The 17663-nt window shown below is 42.9% G+C and overlaps 1 protein-coding gene across 2 annotated transcripts in view; it reads right to left on the reverse strand.

The window, feature by feature from the left end:
* The window catches only part of LOC143300389 (C-Maf-inducing protein-like), an 86129-nt gene that overhangs the window by 1525 nt on the left and 66941 nt on the right, over positions 1-17663 (reverse strand). For both annotated transcript variants that reach the window (XM_076614017.1, XM_076614016.1), the window contains 9 exons: positions 16220-16309; positions 14807-14872; positions 11635-11661; positions 9344-9500; positions 7944-8057; positions 6372-6512; positions 3762-3956; positions 2391-2496; positions 792-862 (listed from right to left, as the gene is read on the reverse strand). In XM_076614017.1, the coding sequence (XP_076470132.1) occupies positions 792-862; positions 2391-2496; positions 3762-3956; positions 6372-6512; positions 7944-8057; positions 9344-9500; positions 11635-11661; positions 14807-14872; positions 16220-16309 (967 nt within the window). The remainder of the gene's footprint in view (positions 1-791; positions 863-2390; positions 2497-3761; positions 3957-6371; positions 6513-7943; positions 8058-9343; positions 9501-11634; positions 11662-14806; positions 14873-16219; positions 16310-17663) is intronic.

Genomic DNA, 17663 nt, shown 5'->3' on the forward strand with positions numbered 1-17663 from the left:
CCCTCACACTGTCAACACACACCTCTCACACTGTCAACACACACCCCTCACTGTCAACACCCCCCCCCCCCACTGTCAACACACACCTCTCACACTGTCAACACACACCTCTCACACTGTCATCCTCATTCTGAATTTGACTGCTCTTGTATTTCATGATTTCTATGCATCTCTTGTCTTCCTGCCGGACTGTTTCTGATCCCTTTTCATCTGTGCCCAATATATATCAGTACTTCTATTTTTTGACTCACTTGTGTAAACAGAGTGAGTCTATGTTTTAACCCGGTGTTCAGTTGTGTGTGTGTGTGTGTGTGTGTGTGTGTGTGTGTGTGTCCGTGGTAAACTTTAACATTGACATTTTCTCTGCAAATATTTTGTCAGCTGACACCAAATTAGGCATAAAAATAGGAAAAAAACAGGAACTTCTTTTGCTAAGCATGGAAGTTTTATTTATGTTGCAAACGTTTTGGTGAAGATAGTAAACAAAGGAAATTACTCTGTAATTAATGCTAGGGGACTTAATTTGCTTTAAACTGATCTTTCTCATCTTAAACATTACATTTTGAAATTATACTCAATACATAGAAAGCTTGGATTTTTTTTAAGTGTATCACAAGTGAGTCTTGAAGGCCTTGCCTCTCTTGTTTTAAACTGCATTAAAAATATTACAGATGAAAAAAACCCAAACCCACCAGCATCCTTACATCGTTTGTCTCTCTCTGTGTCATACCCACATTACACACATACACAACACACTACCAGTGCACACACCACAGATGCAGTACACCCACCTTCAACCCCTCAAAGGTGATCGCTGACAGACTAGTACTGTTGAGGTTCAACTTGCGCAGGTGTTTCAAGGCTGAAAAAATGGGGAAAAAAAAAAAAGAAAAAAAGTTACATAACACTGTGAACACTCTGTTTCAAGGCTGAAAACATTGTCACGTAACACTGGTAACTCGCTGACTCAAGGCTGAAAACAGTCACACAACACTGATAACTCGCTGATTCAAGGCTGAAAACACAGTCACACAACACTGATATCTCGCTGATTCAAGGCTGAAAACACAGTCACACAACACTGATAACTCCCTGATTCAAGGCTGAAAACAGTCACACAACACTGATAACTCCCTGATTCAAGGCTGAAAACACAGTCACACAACACTGTTAACTCCCTGATTAAAGGTTGAAAACACAGTCACACAACACTGATAACTTGCTGATTCAAGACTGAAAACAGTTACACAACACTGATAACTTGCTGATTCAAGTCTGAAAACAGTTACACAACACTGATAACTTGCTGATCAAAGGCTGAAAACACAGTCACACATCACAGTTAACTCTCAGATTCACGTCTGAAAACACAACCACACAACGTGGTCAACCCTCTGTTTCCAGGCTGAAAACAGTCACAATAAAATGGTTTGAAGTCAGATCCATCAGTGTACGAGCGGCATCTTCAACACCTCCATTTGCTTTGCTTAACTAAGAAAACAATTTTTTTACAGGATGAAAATAAATGAAACTGGAGCGGCGCTTTGAAAAAGAACACTGGGGAGGCGAGTGTGGTACAAAGTTATCTCATGCTGGTGTAGAATGAGTTAGGCTAGACACATACGACAGACCTCAAAAGTATTGCTGTTGTATTATCATCCGACGCAAAAATACCAGTTCAATCTGTAGACTGCTGCTGCTGGTGCTGCTTGTCAGTGCCTTCTGTCACTTCACTGAGACATGTCAGTCACCAAGATGCCATCCAAAAATGACTACGATTGGCAGATGTTTTAGTCTAGTCTAGTCTTCCATCATGAGCATTAGCCTTCCAGCAGTATTTGTATTTCTTTTTATCACAACAGATTTCTCTGTGTGAAATTTGGGCTGCTCTCCCCAGGCAGAGCGCGTCGCTATACTACAGCGCCACCCATTTTTTTTGTATTTTTTCCTGCATGCAGTTTTATTTGTTTTTCCTATCGATGTGGATTTTTCTACAGAATTTTGCCAGGAACAACCCTTTTGTTGCCGTGGGTTCTTTTACGTGTGCTAAGTGCATGCTGCACATGGGACCTCGGTTTATCGTCTCATCCAAATGACTAGCGTCCAGACCACCACTCAAGGTCTAGTGGAGGGGGAGAAAATATCGGCAGCTGAGCTGTGATTCAATCCAGCGCGCTCAGATTCTCTCGCTTCCTAGGCGGACGCGTTACCTCTAGGCCATCACTCCATATCCCCTAGCCTACAGGGCTTCCCACATGCACAATCTCCATTCAGAAAAACAACAACAAAAAAACCAAACAAAAAAACTCCACCAAAACCACGACAACCATTTATTTCTCACACTGACCAACACCTTTCTCACAGGACACTCCTCCCCTTCACTGCCTCACCTGCCAGACTGATCAGCCCTTTGTCCGTGACAGGTGTTTCACACAGGTTCAGCACCTGCAGCTTCTGCAGGTGTTCAGAGATCAGCTCCAGCCCTGTATCTCCAAACTGAAACAGATTTTCGTTTCATTCTTTATACTTTTTTTTTTTTTTTAATTAATATTTTCACAGAGGTAACACACACACACACACACACGAAAGCAGACACAACAAATTTACAGCATACTTGCACAAACTCTCAAAAAGGTACCATAACATGGCTACACATATTTATACTCTACTTGCATCATGCCGGTGTTGTTTCATGTGGATGGATCAAGAAAGTCGGTTCATCAATTGTGCAACTTGTGTTGTTGGTGTCATTTCAGTGCCGTGTCATATGGAATTCCACCTTATCAGTGTCATTTCAGTGCTGTGTCATATGGAATTCCAGCTTGTCAGTGTCATTTCAGTGCTGTGTCATATGGAAGTCCACCTTGTCAGTGTCATTTCAGTGCCGTGTCATATGGAATTCCAGCTTGTCAGTGTCATTTCAGTGCTGTGTCATATGGAAGTCCACCTTGTCAGTGTCATTTCAGTGCTGTGTCATATGGAAGTCCAGCTTGTTAGTGTCATTTCAGTGCTGTGTCATATGGAAGTCAAATCAAATCAAATCAAATCAAATCAAAAACACTTTATTAATCCACATGGAAATTAAGTTGTGCAATCACAGGCTCATTGTAAACACTGGCATAAAATCATGCGCAACATAAGAAGAGATTAAAACTAGTCAAATAAGAATTCCCAATAGCTGACGATATATTAACTAAGAGGGGCGTCTTTTCACTGTTAGCCGCGCGAAATTTGGCCAAACAGAGCAAACCATAGGCCTAGTTTGCATCAGTTTGACATGGTACAGTATATGACACCAAAACATAAATAAAAACATCGAGGGAATAAATCGTATATATAAGTAAAATGCACACACACACACACACACACACAAACAACGTATGCATGCACATAACATATGTCACGCCAATAAGATTAGAACATTAACATTAAGATACATGTTAGTGTCATTTCAGTGCTGTGTCATATGGAATTCCACCTTGTCAGTGTCATTTCAGTGCTGTGTCATATGGAATTCCAGCTTGTCAGTGTCATTTCAGTGCTGTGTCATATGGAAGTCCACCTTGTCAGTGTCATTTCAGTGCTGTGTCATATGGAAGTCCACCTTGTCAGTGTCATTTCAGTGCCGTGTCATATGGAATTCCAGCTTGTCGGTGTCATTTCAGTGCTGTGTCATGTGGAAGTCCAACTTATTTTTCAATCAAAAGCCTGACAGGGTGGGCGGCCACTCTGTGCACACACAACAGGGGGTGGACCCTGACCTGGGTGGACCAGAGGTTGAGATAGCGGAGGGAAGGCAGCTTGATGAGGTCATGGGCGCAGGCGGAGGTGACCTGGGTGAAGGCCAGACTGAGGCACTCCAGGTTGCCAAAGGACCCCGAGCTGAGCATCTTGGCCAGGTCGTTGTCCGTGGACTTGGACGGCAGGGTCAGCTTCTTTGGGCCACCCTTCTGTTGCTGTTGACAACCACAACCACAAACCGTCACTACTCTATTCTGCTGCTGTTCTCAATACAACCACAGAACATCACTTCACTTTTTCTGTAGCTGTTTACAACATAGTGTTGTACTGTAGCTGTTGACAACAACACCACAACACGTCACAACTTTTTTCTCTTGCTCCATCACAAATTTTTTCTTTTGCTGTTCTCAACACAACCACAACATGTCACTTCTTTTTTTTTCTTTTCTTTTTCTGTTGCTGTTATCAATACAACTACAAAACATCACTTCTTACTGCGAGCTGTTGACAACACAACCACAACATGTCATCCACTACTTATTTCTGTAGCTGTTCTCAACAAAACCATAAATGTCACTACTTATTTCTGTAGCGGTTCTCAACAAAACCATAAATGTCACTACTTATTTCTGTAGCGGTTCTCAACAAAACCATAAACGTCACTACTTATTTCTGTAGCTGTTCTCAACAAAACCATAAATGTCACTACTTATTTCTGTAGCGGTTCTCAACAAAACCATAAACGTCACTACTTATTTCTGTAGCGGATCTCAAAAAACCCCATAAATGTCACTACTTCTTTCTGTAGCTGTTCTCAACAAAACCATAAACGTCACTACTTATTTCTGTAGAGGTTCTCAACAAAACCATAAACGTCACTTTTTATTTCAGTAATAGTTTTCAACAAAACCATAAATGTCACTATTTATTTCTGTAGCTGTTCTCAACAAAACCATAAATGTCACTACTTATTTCTGTAGCGGTTCTTAACAAAACCATAAATGTCACTACTTATTTCTGTAGCGGTTCTCAACAAAACCATAAATGTCACTACTTATTTCTGTAGCGGTTCTCAACAAAACCATAAATGTCACTACTTATTTCTGTAGCGGTTCTCAACAAAACCATAAACGTGACTACTTTTTTCTGTAGCAGTTCTCAACAAAACCATTAATGTCACTACTTAGTTCTGTAGCTGTTCTCAACAAAACCATAAATGTCACTACTTATTTCTGTAGCGGTTCTCAACAAAACCATAAATGTCACTACTTATTTCTGTAGCGGTTCTCAACAAAACCATAAATGTCACTTTTTATTTCAGTAATAGTTTTCAACAAAACCATAAATGTCACTACTTATTTCTGTAGCTGTTCTCAACAAAACCATAAATGTCACTACTTATTTCTGTAGCGGTTCTCAACAAAACCATAAACGTCACTACTTATTTCTGTAGCTGTTCTCAACAAAACCATAAACGTCACTACTTATTTCTGTAGCGGTTCTCAACAAAACCATAAACGTCACTACTTATTTCTGTAGAGGTTCTCAACAAAACCATAAATGTCACTACTTATTTCTGTAGCGGTTCTCAACAAAACCATAAATGTCACTACTTATTTCTGTAGCTGTTCTCAACAAAACCATAAATGTCACTACTTATTTCTGTAGCGGTTCTCAACAAAACCATAAATGTCACTACTTATTTCTGTAGCTGTTCTCAAAACCATAAATGTCACTACTTATTTCTGTAGCGGTTCTCAACAAAACCATAAATGTCACTACTTATTTCTGTAGCGGTTCTCAACAAAACCATAAATGTCACTACTTATTTCTGTAGCGGTTCTCAACAAAACCATAAATGTCACTACTTATTTCTGTAGCGGTTCTTAGCCCAAACATGAAAAGGAAATTTTCTTCCTAAAATTACGTTTAAGTAACGTATCAACTGTGACCCACTAGTGCAGACTCCGGCAGGGGTCTGACATTCCTGTCCTGTGCAAACTACTGTCCGCCTATGCGGAGAAAACGAAAGTAGCTATGGCTGATAACCTCACGGAAGTTGGTAACCTCCCCTTTGCCCCCCTGACTAGTGCCCTCTTTTTCCGGCAGCCATCATGACTCCTGTTCCTGTGCTCTTCATATGGCTAAGTTTTTTTTTCGTATTTCACACATCACTTTTTTCAGCTGCTGCTGACAACACAACCACAAAACAGCACTACTTTTTTTTCTGCTTCTGTTCTCAATACAAAAAACCCAAAAAAACATCACTACTTTCTTTTTCTGTTGCTGTTGACAACACAACCACAAAACGTAACTACTTTTTTCTATTACTGTTGACAACACAACCACAAAACGTAACTACTTTTTTCTATTACTGTTGACAACACAACCACAAAATGTCACTACTTTTCTCTGTTCCTGTTCTCAACACAGCCACAAAACGTCACAACTTATTTCTGTTGCTTTTCACGACACAACCCCCCCCCCCCCCCCCCCCCACGACCAAGCTGGACAATGTAGTACAGATAAGTTTCAAAACATAATCTTTACAAACAAAATAAGACAAGACAAGACTGGATGATGAAGTGTTTTTCGAGTCAGCAGGCGGTGGTGGGGCGTGCGTTCATTACCAGTTCCCGCAGGGCGATCTGGCGGTCGCAGAGTCCGGCGTACATGCGCTTGCCTTCAGTGGTGCTCTGCAGGGTGGTGATCATCTGCATCTTCATGTCCTGGCTCTCTATCACCTCCATCTCCAGCATGGCACACAGCGTCTGTCAACACACGCAGCCTCATGTCTCTCAAGTGGTCAGCTGAAAAAAGCCCCCCGCATTTCGTTTGGGAAACTACCACTGTTATGATAGCCTTTAGTTTGGGATTAACCATTGTTATGCCACATTTAGGTAGGGGGAAAAACAACAACAATACTGTGCTGCATTTTGGATACAACCAATATCATGCAGCATTCAGTTTTGAAAAAACCTAACGTTATGGTGCATTTAGTTTGGAAATGAGCAATGTTTACATCATTTTGATTGGAAATAACCAATGTTATGCTGCATTTACTTTCAAAATAATCAATGTTAAGCAGGTAGTTTGGAAACAACCAATGTTATGCAGCGGGTAGTTTAGAAATAACCAATGTTATGTTGCAACTAGTTTGGAAATAACCAATGTTATGTAGCAGGTAGTTTAGAAATAACCAATGTTACGTTACAACTGGTTTGGAGATAACCAATGTTATGCCACATTTAGTTTGGACATGACCAATGTTATGCCACCTTTAGTTTTGAAATAATGAATGTTATGCCACCTTTAGTTTTGAAATAATGAATGTTATGCTGCATTTTGTTTCGAAGTAACCAACATTATGCCACATTTAGTATGGCAGTAACCAATATTTGCTGCATTTTGTTTGGAAATAACCAATTTGTATGCGGCCTTCAGTTGGGAAATAACCAATGTTATGCAGCATCTAGTTCGCAAATAACCAATGCATTGCTGCAATTAGTTTGGAAATAGCCAATGTAATGTTGGAAACACCAAAACCGTATATGAAATACCAAGTATTACAAATGTATGTAAGGAGTTATTGCAAGAAAAGAAAGAAAGAAAAAAAGAAAAAAAAAAGAGCAAGAGACAAAGTGTGTAAAGAAATAATACAGGGGATAATAATAATAATAATAATAATAATAATAATGATGATGATAGTATTCATTTTGCGCTGAAGAAACTGCAGACAAATCTAAGCGCTTTCACACCAGTCATTCACACGCATGCATTAACTCTAAAACTGAAGAAACTGAAGACAAGGAAGAGGCAGGGGAGGGAGGCTATCTTGTGAAGAGGTGGGGATTAAGGCCAGACTTGAAAGAGCTGTGTGCCGAGACCTGACGAAGCGAAAGAGGAAGTTCATTCCAAATGCAAGGCCCAGGGACTGAGAAAGAACGGCTTCCAACAATGGAGTGTTTGAATCTGGGTATGCGTAAACATAATAAATGGGGAAGCCATGCATGCGTGCATGTTTGAAGACTAGCCTGAGTGATGTAGGACAATGACACATTCAAAAACACGTACACGTTCACAAATTCATGTCCCAAGGCACTGAAAGCCACAGGAACGACCCAACCATCAGAGGGTCACACATACACACACGCACACACACACACACACAGATGGACAGCGACGCCTACATACACACGTACCTCCATAGCGGCCACGTTGTCCCTCAGAGCCAGAAGCATGACGGGCCCATTCATTTTGGTCATACCCTGCAGGAACTTCTTCCGTCGGCAACAGCAATTGATCAGGGACTCCAGCTGTGAGGGTGGGGGGGTGGGGCGCAGGAGGAGGTGGGGAGGGGGAGGGGGCGGCAACAAGCACACAACAACATGGGGTCACCGCTCAGTTTCACAGCACTGTGCACAACTTTCACTGCCACACACCACCTTATACTGGGGAGTCTGGGTTTTTTTTGTGTTCAATTGATCATTCTCATTGACTCCACCCACCATCCCCACTGTTCCTAACTAACATCCACTCCCTCACCCCATTCTCCACGCCCATTGTATGAGTGTATGTAACAACACAGACACTAAGCCAATGAGAAGAAGAAACAACTTCATTTTCCGAATAGTCAGCAAGAACAACTGAACACCCAATGATCTCAAAACCCCAAGAAACAACTTTCATCCCTATCATTACTCCCAAGATAACGTTTAATTCTTATTTTCTGCCCTGCCAACACTGGAATCCCACCCTGAGCTTTATAACTCAGCGCTCAACATATAAAGAGAATGGTAAAGAGAAACACACTCCTCACACACACACACACACACTCCTCACAAAAATAACACACACAACCCTCACACACACATACCTACACACATAACAAAAATTTCTACAATGCCCATGCTCTGTGTACTTGCTACCAACATTTTATGAAAGATTAATTCACGCACACTCACAACCCTCTCACACACACACACTTCTCACAAACACACTCGTATATAAATTACACAAAGAGACACATACACACATTTTACACACACACACACACACAAACATCCTCACAAACAAATCACACATACACACACACACAAACACAAAAGCCCCTCCACACATACAAACACAAAAGCCCCTCCACACATACACAAAACCCCTCTACACACACACACACACACAAACACAAAAACCCCTCCACGCATACACACAAAAACCCCTCCAAACACACACACACACAAAACCCCTCCACACACACACACAAAAACCCCCTCCAAACACACACACACACACACAAACACAAAACCCCTCTACACACACACACACACAAAAAAAAACCCCTCCACACATACACACAAAACCCCTCCACACACGCACAAAAAAAACCTCCACACACACACACACCAAACCCCTCCACACACACACCAAACCCCTCCACACACACACAAAAAAAACCCCTCCACACATACACACAAAAACCCCCTCCAAACATACACACACACACAAACACAAAACCCCTCCACACACACACCAAACACGTTCTTTAAAGAAAGAAACAAAGCTGCCACCCCCCCCCCCCCCCCCCCCCCCCCCAGCTACTGACCATCATGCCCCAGAGCTGCCCATCGTCGTCACAGGCGATGCCCCCCGGGCAGTACAGGTGGAACCAGCCCTCCTTGCCCTCCCTGATGCCCAGCAGGGTCTGGTGCACCTCGCACGTCTTGTCCACCGCAATGCGCTGGATCGCACGCTTCATGTTTCTGCCAAACACACACGCACAACTTTCTGAAGTGGAGTGCTGGATCGCATGCTTCATGTTTCTGTCACACACACACACACACACCAATCTGATGTGTAGTGCTGGATCACACGCTTCATGTTTCTGTCGAACACACACACACATAAACATTCTGAAGTGGAGTGCTGGATCGCATGCTTCATGTTTCTGTCACACACACACACCAATCTGATGTGTAGTGCTGGATCACACGCTTCATGTTTCTGTCAAATACAGGCACAACATTCTGAAGAGGAGTGCTGGACTGAACGCTTCATGTTTCTGTCAAACACACGCGATATTCCGACGCGTAACTTTGGATTGAGCCCTTCCGGCTTCCAAAACATTTTGAACTGAAGCACTGGAGTGAATGCTTAAGGTTTCTGTCACACACACAACTTTCTGATGTGTAGTGCTGGATCGCATGCTTCATGTTTCTGTCACACACACACACACACCATTTTGATGTGTAGTGCTGGATCGCATGCTTCATGTTTCTGTCACACACACACACACACCATTTTGATGTGTAGTGCTGGATCCCACACTTCATGTTTCTGTCAAACACACACACACACAACTTTCTGAAGTGGAGTGCTGGATCGCATGCTTCATGTTTCTCTCTCACACACACACACACACACCAATCTGATGTGTAGTGCTGGATCGCATGCTTCATGTTTCTGTCACACACACACACACACACCATTTTGATGTGTAGTGTTGGATCACATGCTTCATGTTTGTCACACACACACACACACACACACACACACACCAATCTGATGTGTAGTGCTGGATCGCACGCTTCATGTTTCTGTCACACACACACACACACACCATTTTGATGTGCAGTGTTGGATCACACGCTTCATGTTTGTCACACACACACACACACACCATTTTGATGTGCAGTGTTGGATCACACGCTTCATGTTTCTGTCACACACACACACACACACCATTTTGATGTGCAGTGCTGGATCGCACGCTTCATGTTTCTGTCACACACACACACACACACCATTTTGATGTGCAGTGTTGGATCACACGCTTCATGTTTCTGTCACACACACACACACACCATTTTGATGTGTAGTGTTGGATCGCATGCTTCATGTTTCTGTCACACACACACACACACACAACATTCTGAAGTGGAGTGGTGTATTAATGCTTCATGTTTCTGTCACACACACACACACACACACACAACAATCTGATGTGTAGTGCTGGATCACACGCTTCATGTTTCTGTCACACACACACACACACAACATTCTGAAGTGGAGTGGTGTATTAATGCTTCATGTTTCTGTCACACACACACACACACCACAATCTAATGTATAGTGCTTGATCACACGCTTCATGTTTCTGTCACACACACACACACACACACACACACACAAACAATAATCTGATGTGTAGTGCTGGATCACATGCTTCATGTTTCTGTCACACACACACACACACACAACATTCTGAAGTGGAGTGGTGTATTAATGCTTCATGTTTCTGTCACACACACACACACACACCACAATCTAATGTATAGTGCTTGATCACACACTTCATGTTTCTGTCACACACACACCATTTTGATGTGTAGTGTTGGATCACATGCTTCATGTTTATGTCACACACACACACACACACACACACACACACACACACAAACATTCTGAAGTGGAGTGGTGAATCAATGCTTCATGTTTCTGTCACTCACACACACAACATTCTGATGTATAGCGTTGGATCACACTCTTCATGTTTCTGTCACTCACACACAACATTCTGATGTATAGCGTTGGATCACACTCTTCATGTTTCTGTCACTCACACACAGGTGTCAAAGTATGTGAACTGACCCACCATACATACGCTACACCACAACTGCCTTTAAAATACAAAAGGAAAAAAGTGTGTGTCAGTGATCTGACAGTCATTAGATCAAAGTTCTGACAAGAAAATTATTACAATGCATGATTGCTTTTTTTGGTTTAACCAGTATCCACCTCACACACACTCACACAAATACACGTGCACACACACACACACACACACCACACAAACATTCACCAACAACACCCATGAACGCATAAATATATACTCACGATGTGAAAACAGTGTCTGCAATGGCACTGAAAGAAAGAAAAAAAAGTTGGTTCACATCAGCATTCTGCCAAAAATCATGAAATGCAATGTTGAACAGCATAGCAGATAGGCAACTGACTGCCCTACCTTTCAAACCATAACATTCAAATGTCAACATTATCATTTAAAACAACATGTCTACAATGCCCAATCTGTTGACGGGACATTAACTCTCTCAGGACGAAGGAATGCTCACGCATTCCTACACAAAACATATTCGGATTTGGTTGAAGGAATGGAATAGCATTCTTTGAAAGTAAAATTCCATCAGGCGCTGTACACGTGATTTTGTGATTAGCCAAGCAGAGTGCGCTATTCTGGGTCACTCCACAATCGAACAGTATGACTGGTCAGCCTGGCATGTGTGGCCTGTCTCGCACACACGCTGACAAAGTCACTGACCGGTTGTCTGCTCGCGTGCCAGCCTGTTAGCAAAGCGGGCTCTTCTCAGAATGTTGTGAAGCGAACAAGGCAGTGATGGCAACGTTTTAGGGTTCCCGAAGTACTTGAAATGCTACAAACTGAAGGGTCGGACATTGAAGAGGTGGATGATGACGAAGAAGAAAGCGAATTTAATGCAGAAAGTGAGCATGGGTATGGTGATTCGGGGTGGAAAATTGGCAGTATTTTCTACATATGGCAAAACTGTAAATATAAGATGAGAAATTTGATTATTTTATATGTACTATCTCAACACGTAATAAACCAGTTCTGAACGTTTCATTTTCTTACACAGTATTTTGTATTTTTTGTAATTTTTTTCCAAACCCTTACAAATGGGCCGTCTGTGGGGAAAAGCAAGGGAGAAAACTTGTCGTCCCGAGTGAGTTAAACGAAATCCTACACTGTCCTCACCTTGAAGTGAAACTCACATCTGATCCTGACACGGAAACAACCTGTGTACGTCACTCAGAAACCATGTCAAGGCCCTACCAGCATGCCGTTTTTTTGTGTGTAGGTCACGCAGCTGCTCATTTTATGTGTGAATATATACTTTATTAAATAATAATAATAATAATGGTATTTATATAGCATTGAATCTTGTGCAGAGACAAATCAAAGCGCTTTCGCACCAGTCATTCACACGCAAGCATAACTCTAAAACTGGAGAAACTAAAGACAAGGAAGAGGCAGGGTAGGGAGGCTATTTTGGGAAGAGGTGGGTTTTAAGGCCAGACTTGAAAGAGCCGAGTGTAAAGACTTCACGAAGCGAAAGAGGGGGAGGGGGGGGTGAGTTGAGGGAGGAAAACCAAGTAGGTAAATGGAAAAAAAAAAAAAAAAAAAGATAATAGAGCACCATGCACTAAGACTTGCTCTCCCAAAGGGAAACCTTTGCGACTTCAAAACAAACAACAAAAACAGACACACCAACACGCTGATGTCGATGAAAACAACGTTCTGATGAAATCCACGTGCAAACACAATGATAACCAGCCACACACACCCACAATACCAAAGACCTTGCGAAAACAAAGACAGGTGATTTCGATGGTTTGGGAGAGTTCAGGGGATGGGGAGTGGGTGTATATAGGCTCTCTGATAACGTGCACAAGCTCAGACTGACCACTGGTACACACTGCTGATGACATAACATTATCGTCTGTTGTCACGTGTCAAACGCCATCCCCAAACTTGGAGTCTCTCGGCGAAAGCTTGGGTTGGAAAGACGGAGGATATATAACAGAACCGACTGGATTTTTAGCAAGGTTAATAATGGGTCTTATTCTGTGGCCATTCCGGCATGGCTTTCTTTTCTTTAACTGACGTCAGCAGAAGATACCCACGCCAAAGAAACTGCTCTGACCAGCAAACACAGGGAAACCCAACATGTCACAGGGCATGACTGACAGTCCCACACACAGTCACGCCAGCCACTAACCACCTCAATCAACCCAAGGTCTCTTCAACAACGACATCACAACAGCACCCTCAAATAGTCCCACACACAGTCACGCCAGCCACTAACCACCTCAATCAACCCAAGGTCTCTTCAACAACGACATCACAACAGCACCCTCAAATAGTCCCACACACAGTCACGCCAGCCACTAACCACCTCAATCAACCCAAGGTCTCTTCAACAACGACATCACAAGAGGAGGACCCTCAAACAGTCCCACACACAGTCACGCCAGCCACTAACCACCTCAATCAACCCAAGGTCTCTTCAACAACGACATCACAAGAGGAGGACTCTCAAACAGTCCCACACACAGTCACACCAGCCACTAACCACCTCAACCCAAGGTCTCTTCAACAACGACATCACAAGAGGAGGACTCTCAAACAGTCCCACACACAGTCACACCAGCCACTAACCACCTCAACCCAAGGTCTCTTCAACAACGACATCACAAGAGGAGGACTCTCAAACAGTCCCACACACAGTCACACCAGCCACTAACCACCTCAATCAACCCTAGGTCTCTTCAACAACGACATCACAAGAGGAGGACCCTCAAACAGTCCCACACACAGTCACGCCAGCCACTAACCACCTCAATCAACCAAAGGTCTCTTCTCTTCCAACAACGACATCACAAGAGGAGGACCCTCAAACAGTCCCACACACAGTCACACCAGCCACTAACCACCTCAATCAACCCAAGGTCTCTTCAACAACGACATCACAAGAGGAGGACCCTCAAACAGTCCCACACACAGTCACGCCAGCCACTAACCACCTCAATCAACCCAAGGTCTCTTCAACAACGACATCACAACAGCCTCCGAGGACCCTCAAACCTTTCCATTCAGCAGCTTCAGTTTCAAGGAGATCAAAGCATGCAGACTAATCCATACACACTGCACCACATCTCCATTTAATCTTGGAGCAGATGCATGACCAGCACGTAAACCTGAAGTGTTTGTCAGGCTTTAAGATCCTACCATAGGTTTGTATGAAACATTAACATAAAATCATACAAATAAAAAAAATAAGCAAAGATATTGAAACGTAACAAAAATGACATACATGTAAAACAAACTACTGACATGAAATATGAATAAAAACTGGCCACATCGAGCAAACTTGTACACTCACACCTGCTTGCATACTCACACAAGCATGCAAATGCACACACACACACACACACACACATGCACACACACACAATGACAAAACAGACTTACTCATCAGGGAATGGTATTGGCTGCAGCAAACTGCCCAGAGTCAATCTCCAGTCATTGAATTCAGCCCTGTGAAACAGAACACTAGTATTGTGACACAGACAAAATTAGCTGATGGTGATTTCTGTCACTGAAAAAAACCCACACAAACAAACAAACAAACAAACAAAACAAAGAACAACAACAAAAAACCTTCTGAAAGTTTGCCTCACAGTCCAACAGGAACTTTTCTTTAGTTTTTTGTTTTGTGTTGTTTGTTCTTGTTTTGTTTGACTCTTCCATGCTATCAAGTTCTTGTTCCTCAATGTATAGACATTTTTGAGTTTGGAATAAATCATACTATGCGAATACACAATAACCCTCTCCAGACGACGGATTGCATGAGCATTCCTACATAAAATGTACTCAGATTCGGACGACGGAATGGAATAGCATTTACCAAAAATAAAAATCCATCACACACTGTACACGTGATTTTGTGATTATGTCATGTGTGGCACACACACACACACACGCTGACAAAGTCACTGACTGGTCGCCTGCTCGCGTGGCAAGCCTGTTAGCTCTCCTTCTTCTTCTTCTTCTTCTGCGTTCACTCGTATGCATATGAGTGGGCTTTTATGTGTATGACCGTTTTTACCCCGCCATGTAGGCAGCCATACTCCGTTTTCGGGGGGGTGCATGCTGGGTATGTTCTTGTTTCCATAACCCACCGAACGCTGACATGGATTACAGGATCTTTAACGTGCGTATTTGATCTTCTGCTTGCGTACACACACGAAGGGGGTTCAGGCACTAAGCAGGTCTGCACATATGTTGACCTGGGAGATCGTAAAACTCGCCACCCTTTACCCACCAGGCGCCGTCACCGTGATTCGAACCCGGGACACTCAGATTGACAGTCCAATGCTTTAACCACTCGCCTATTGCGCCCGTGGCAGCCTGTTAGCAAATGGCGTCTGAAGCAGGTTCTTCTCAAAATATTGCGGGAACAACATGTCACCAACAAAGAATCGAGCAGGCACACAGGCAACAAGAACACGGCTGATGAGGTAAAACAAAGAGATGCTGGAGATGGCTGGCATCCTTGTACTACTGCTGCCCTCAGATAGCCAGCCACCACCAGAGAAGAGAGAGAGAGAGAGAGGCAGACCACTACACACATGGGGAAGAGGAGATGATGAAAACAGCAGGTGTGTGTGTGTGTGTGTGTGTGTGTGTGTGTGTGTGTGTGTGTGTGGTATGGTGTAGTGTGTGTGTGTGTGTGTGTGTGTGTTGTGTGCATGGTGTAGGAAATTCCTGCAGGCCACATTTCACCAGCCCAAACTGCAAAGTCTAAAGTCTCCAGACGCACAAACACACACACACATCCATACTTGCGACGCCAACAAAACATGCAGCCGAGTGGCGACTCACATGGTCTCCATCATGGCGATGAAGCAGAGCAGTTTGTTCTCCCAGTCCAGACTGTCAAACACGGACTGCACCTGGTTGTCTTGCATAGCACTGAAACACACAACCAAACAAATCAACACACACACATACACCCACATGCACACACACACACACACATGCACATATACACAAACATGCACGCGCGCACACACACACACACACACCTCAGAATGAAAACGCACCAACCAACACAGAACATCGCCACATCTCATTCATTCACAACCTTCCCTCTACTTTTCAACACGCGACAGCTACCTGCACATCTATCACATCGCTCACTTGCCTGCCAGTTTCTGGCACCTGCCTACATCCATCACCAGTTCATTATAACAATAAAATACAATGGCAAGCTATTTTTCATTTATTTCAACATATTTTTCTTTAATTCTAAAAAAAAGAAAAAAACAAAAAACAACAACAAAAAAACCCCCAAAAAAACACCCAAAAAACCATTCTTTGACTATACAAAAATGTTGACTGACATCAAAACATGTGGTCGATTCTTTTAAGTAAACCCCACACCCCCAAAATAAAATTCAGGATGTCAGATATCAAAATGATAAAGAAATACAACAAAAAATATATATATAATATAGTAAGAATAAGTGCGGTGATCTCCAACATGAAACAACAGCACAGAAACTCCAATGCCAACAGAAGATGCATGTGCCTCATCAGCTCGCACACAGATAAAGCAATGATATGAAAGAACACACAACGTCAGTCCTGGAAGCCTTCCCCCATTTTCTTCCTCCGCATCTTGATGAGCGCTTGTGAGCGAGCTAAAGGGGACTGAGCATCGCTGGCCTGACTGTCATATATTACATCCTTTTCTTACCACCACTACAGTGCACTCTTTCTTTTTTTTTTTTTTTTATATCATTGAAATATTCACTGCTGCTAGTCTCTGTTGAGACGATTTCATTAAAAGACCAATCTTTAACTCACTCAGTACGGCCAGTCCTCTCTTCTCCTCTACACAGACCCCTCGGATGTCCACTGGGTGTCTGAATGACCCAACCTTTAGCTCCCGTCGTCAGAACTGTATTCTTTGTCAACATTCACCTCTTCAGTATAAGAGCCTTCCGCTTGCAATACTTTGATGATGGTAATTGGGGTGAAACGTTGTTAATGTCGTCTCTTTCGCCGTTCGTATGGAGAGAGTTAAAATACACACACACTCACATAAAAAACAAAACACCTTCTGTGATGCACGAAACTGTTCTAAATTTTCAAGGATGCGGGTTAAACAAATCTTCCCCCCCTACCCCCCCCCTCCCCCCCTGCAACAGAAACAAATATTTTCTAGAAAAGCCTTGACATGTTCACTGTCAACACATGTACAATAATCACGTGAGGTTCTGACTGAAACAGGTGAATATGGAACAGACACAGCCAAGTGACA

The sequence above is a fragment of the Babylonia areolata genome, chromosome 26, assembly GCF_041734735.1.
Source record: "Babylonia areolata isolate BAREFJ2019XMU chromosome 26, ASM4173473v1, whole genome shotgun sequence".
Lineage (NCBI taxonomy): Eukaryota > Metazoa > Mollusca > Gastropoda > Neogastropoda > Buccinidae > Babylonia > Babylonia areolata.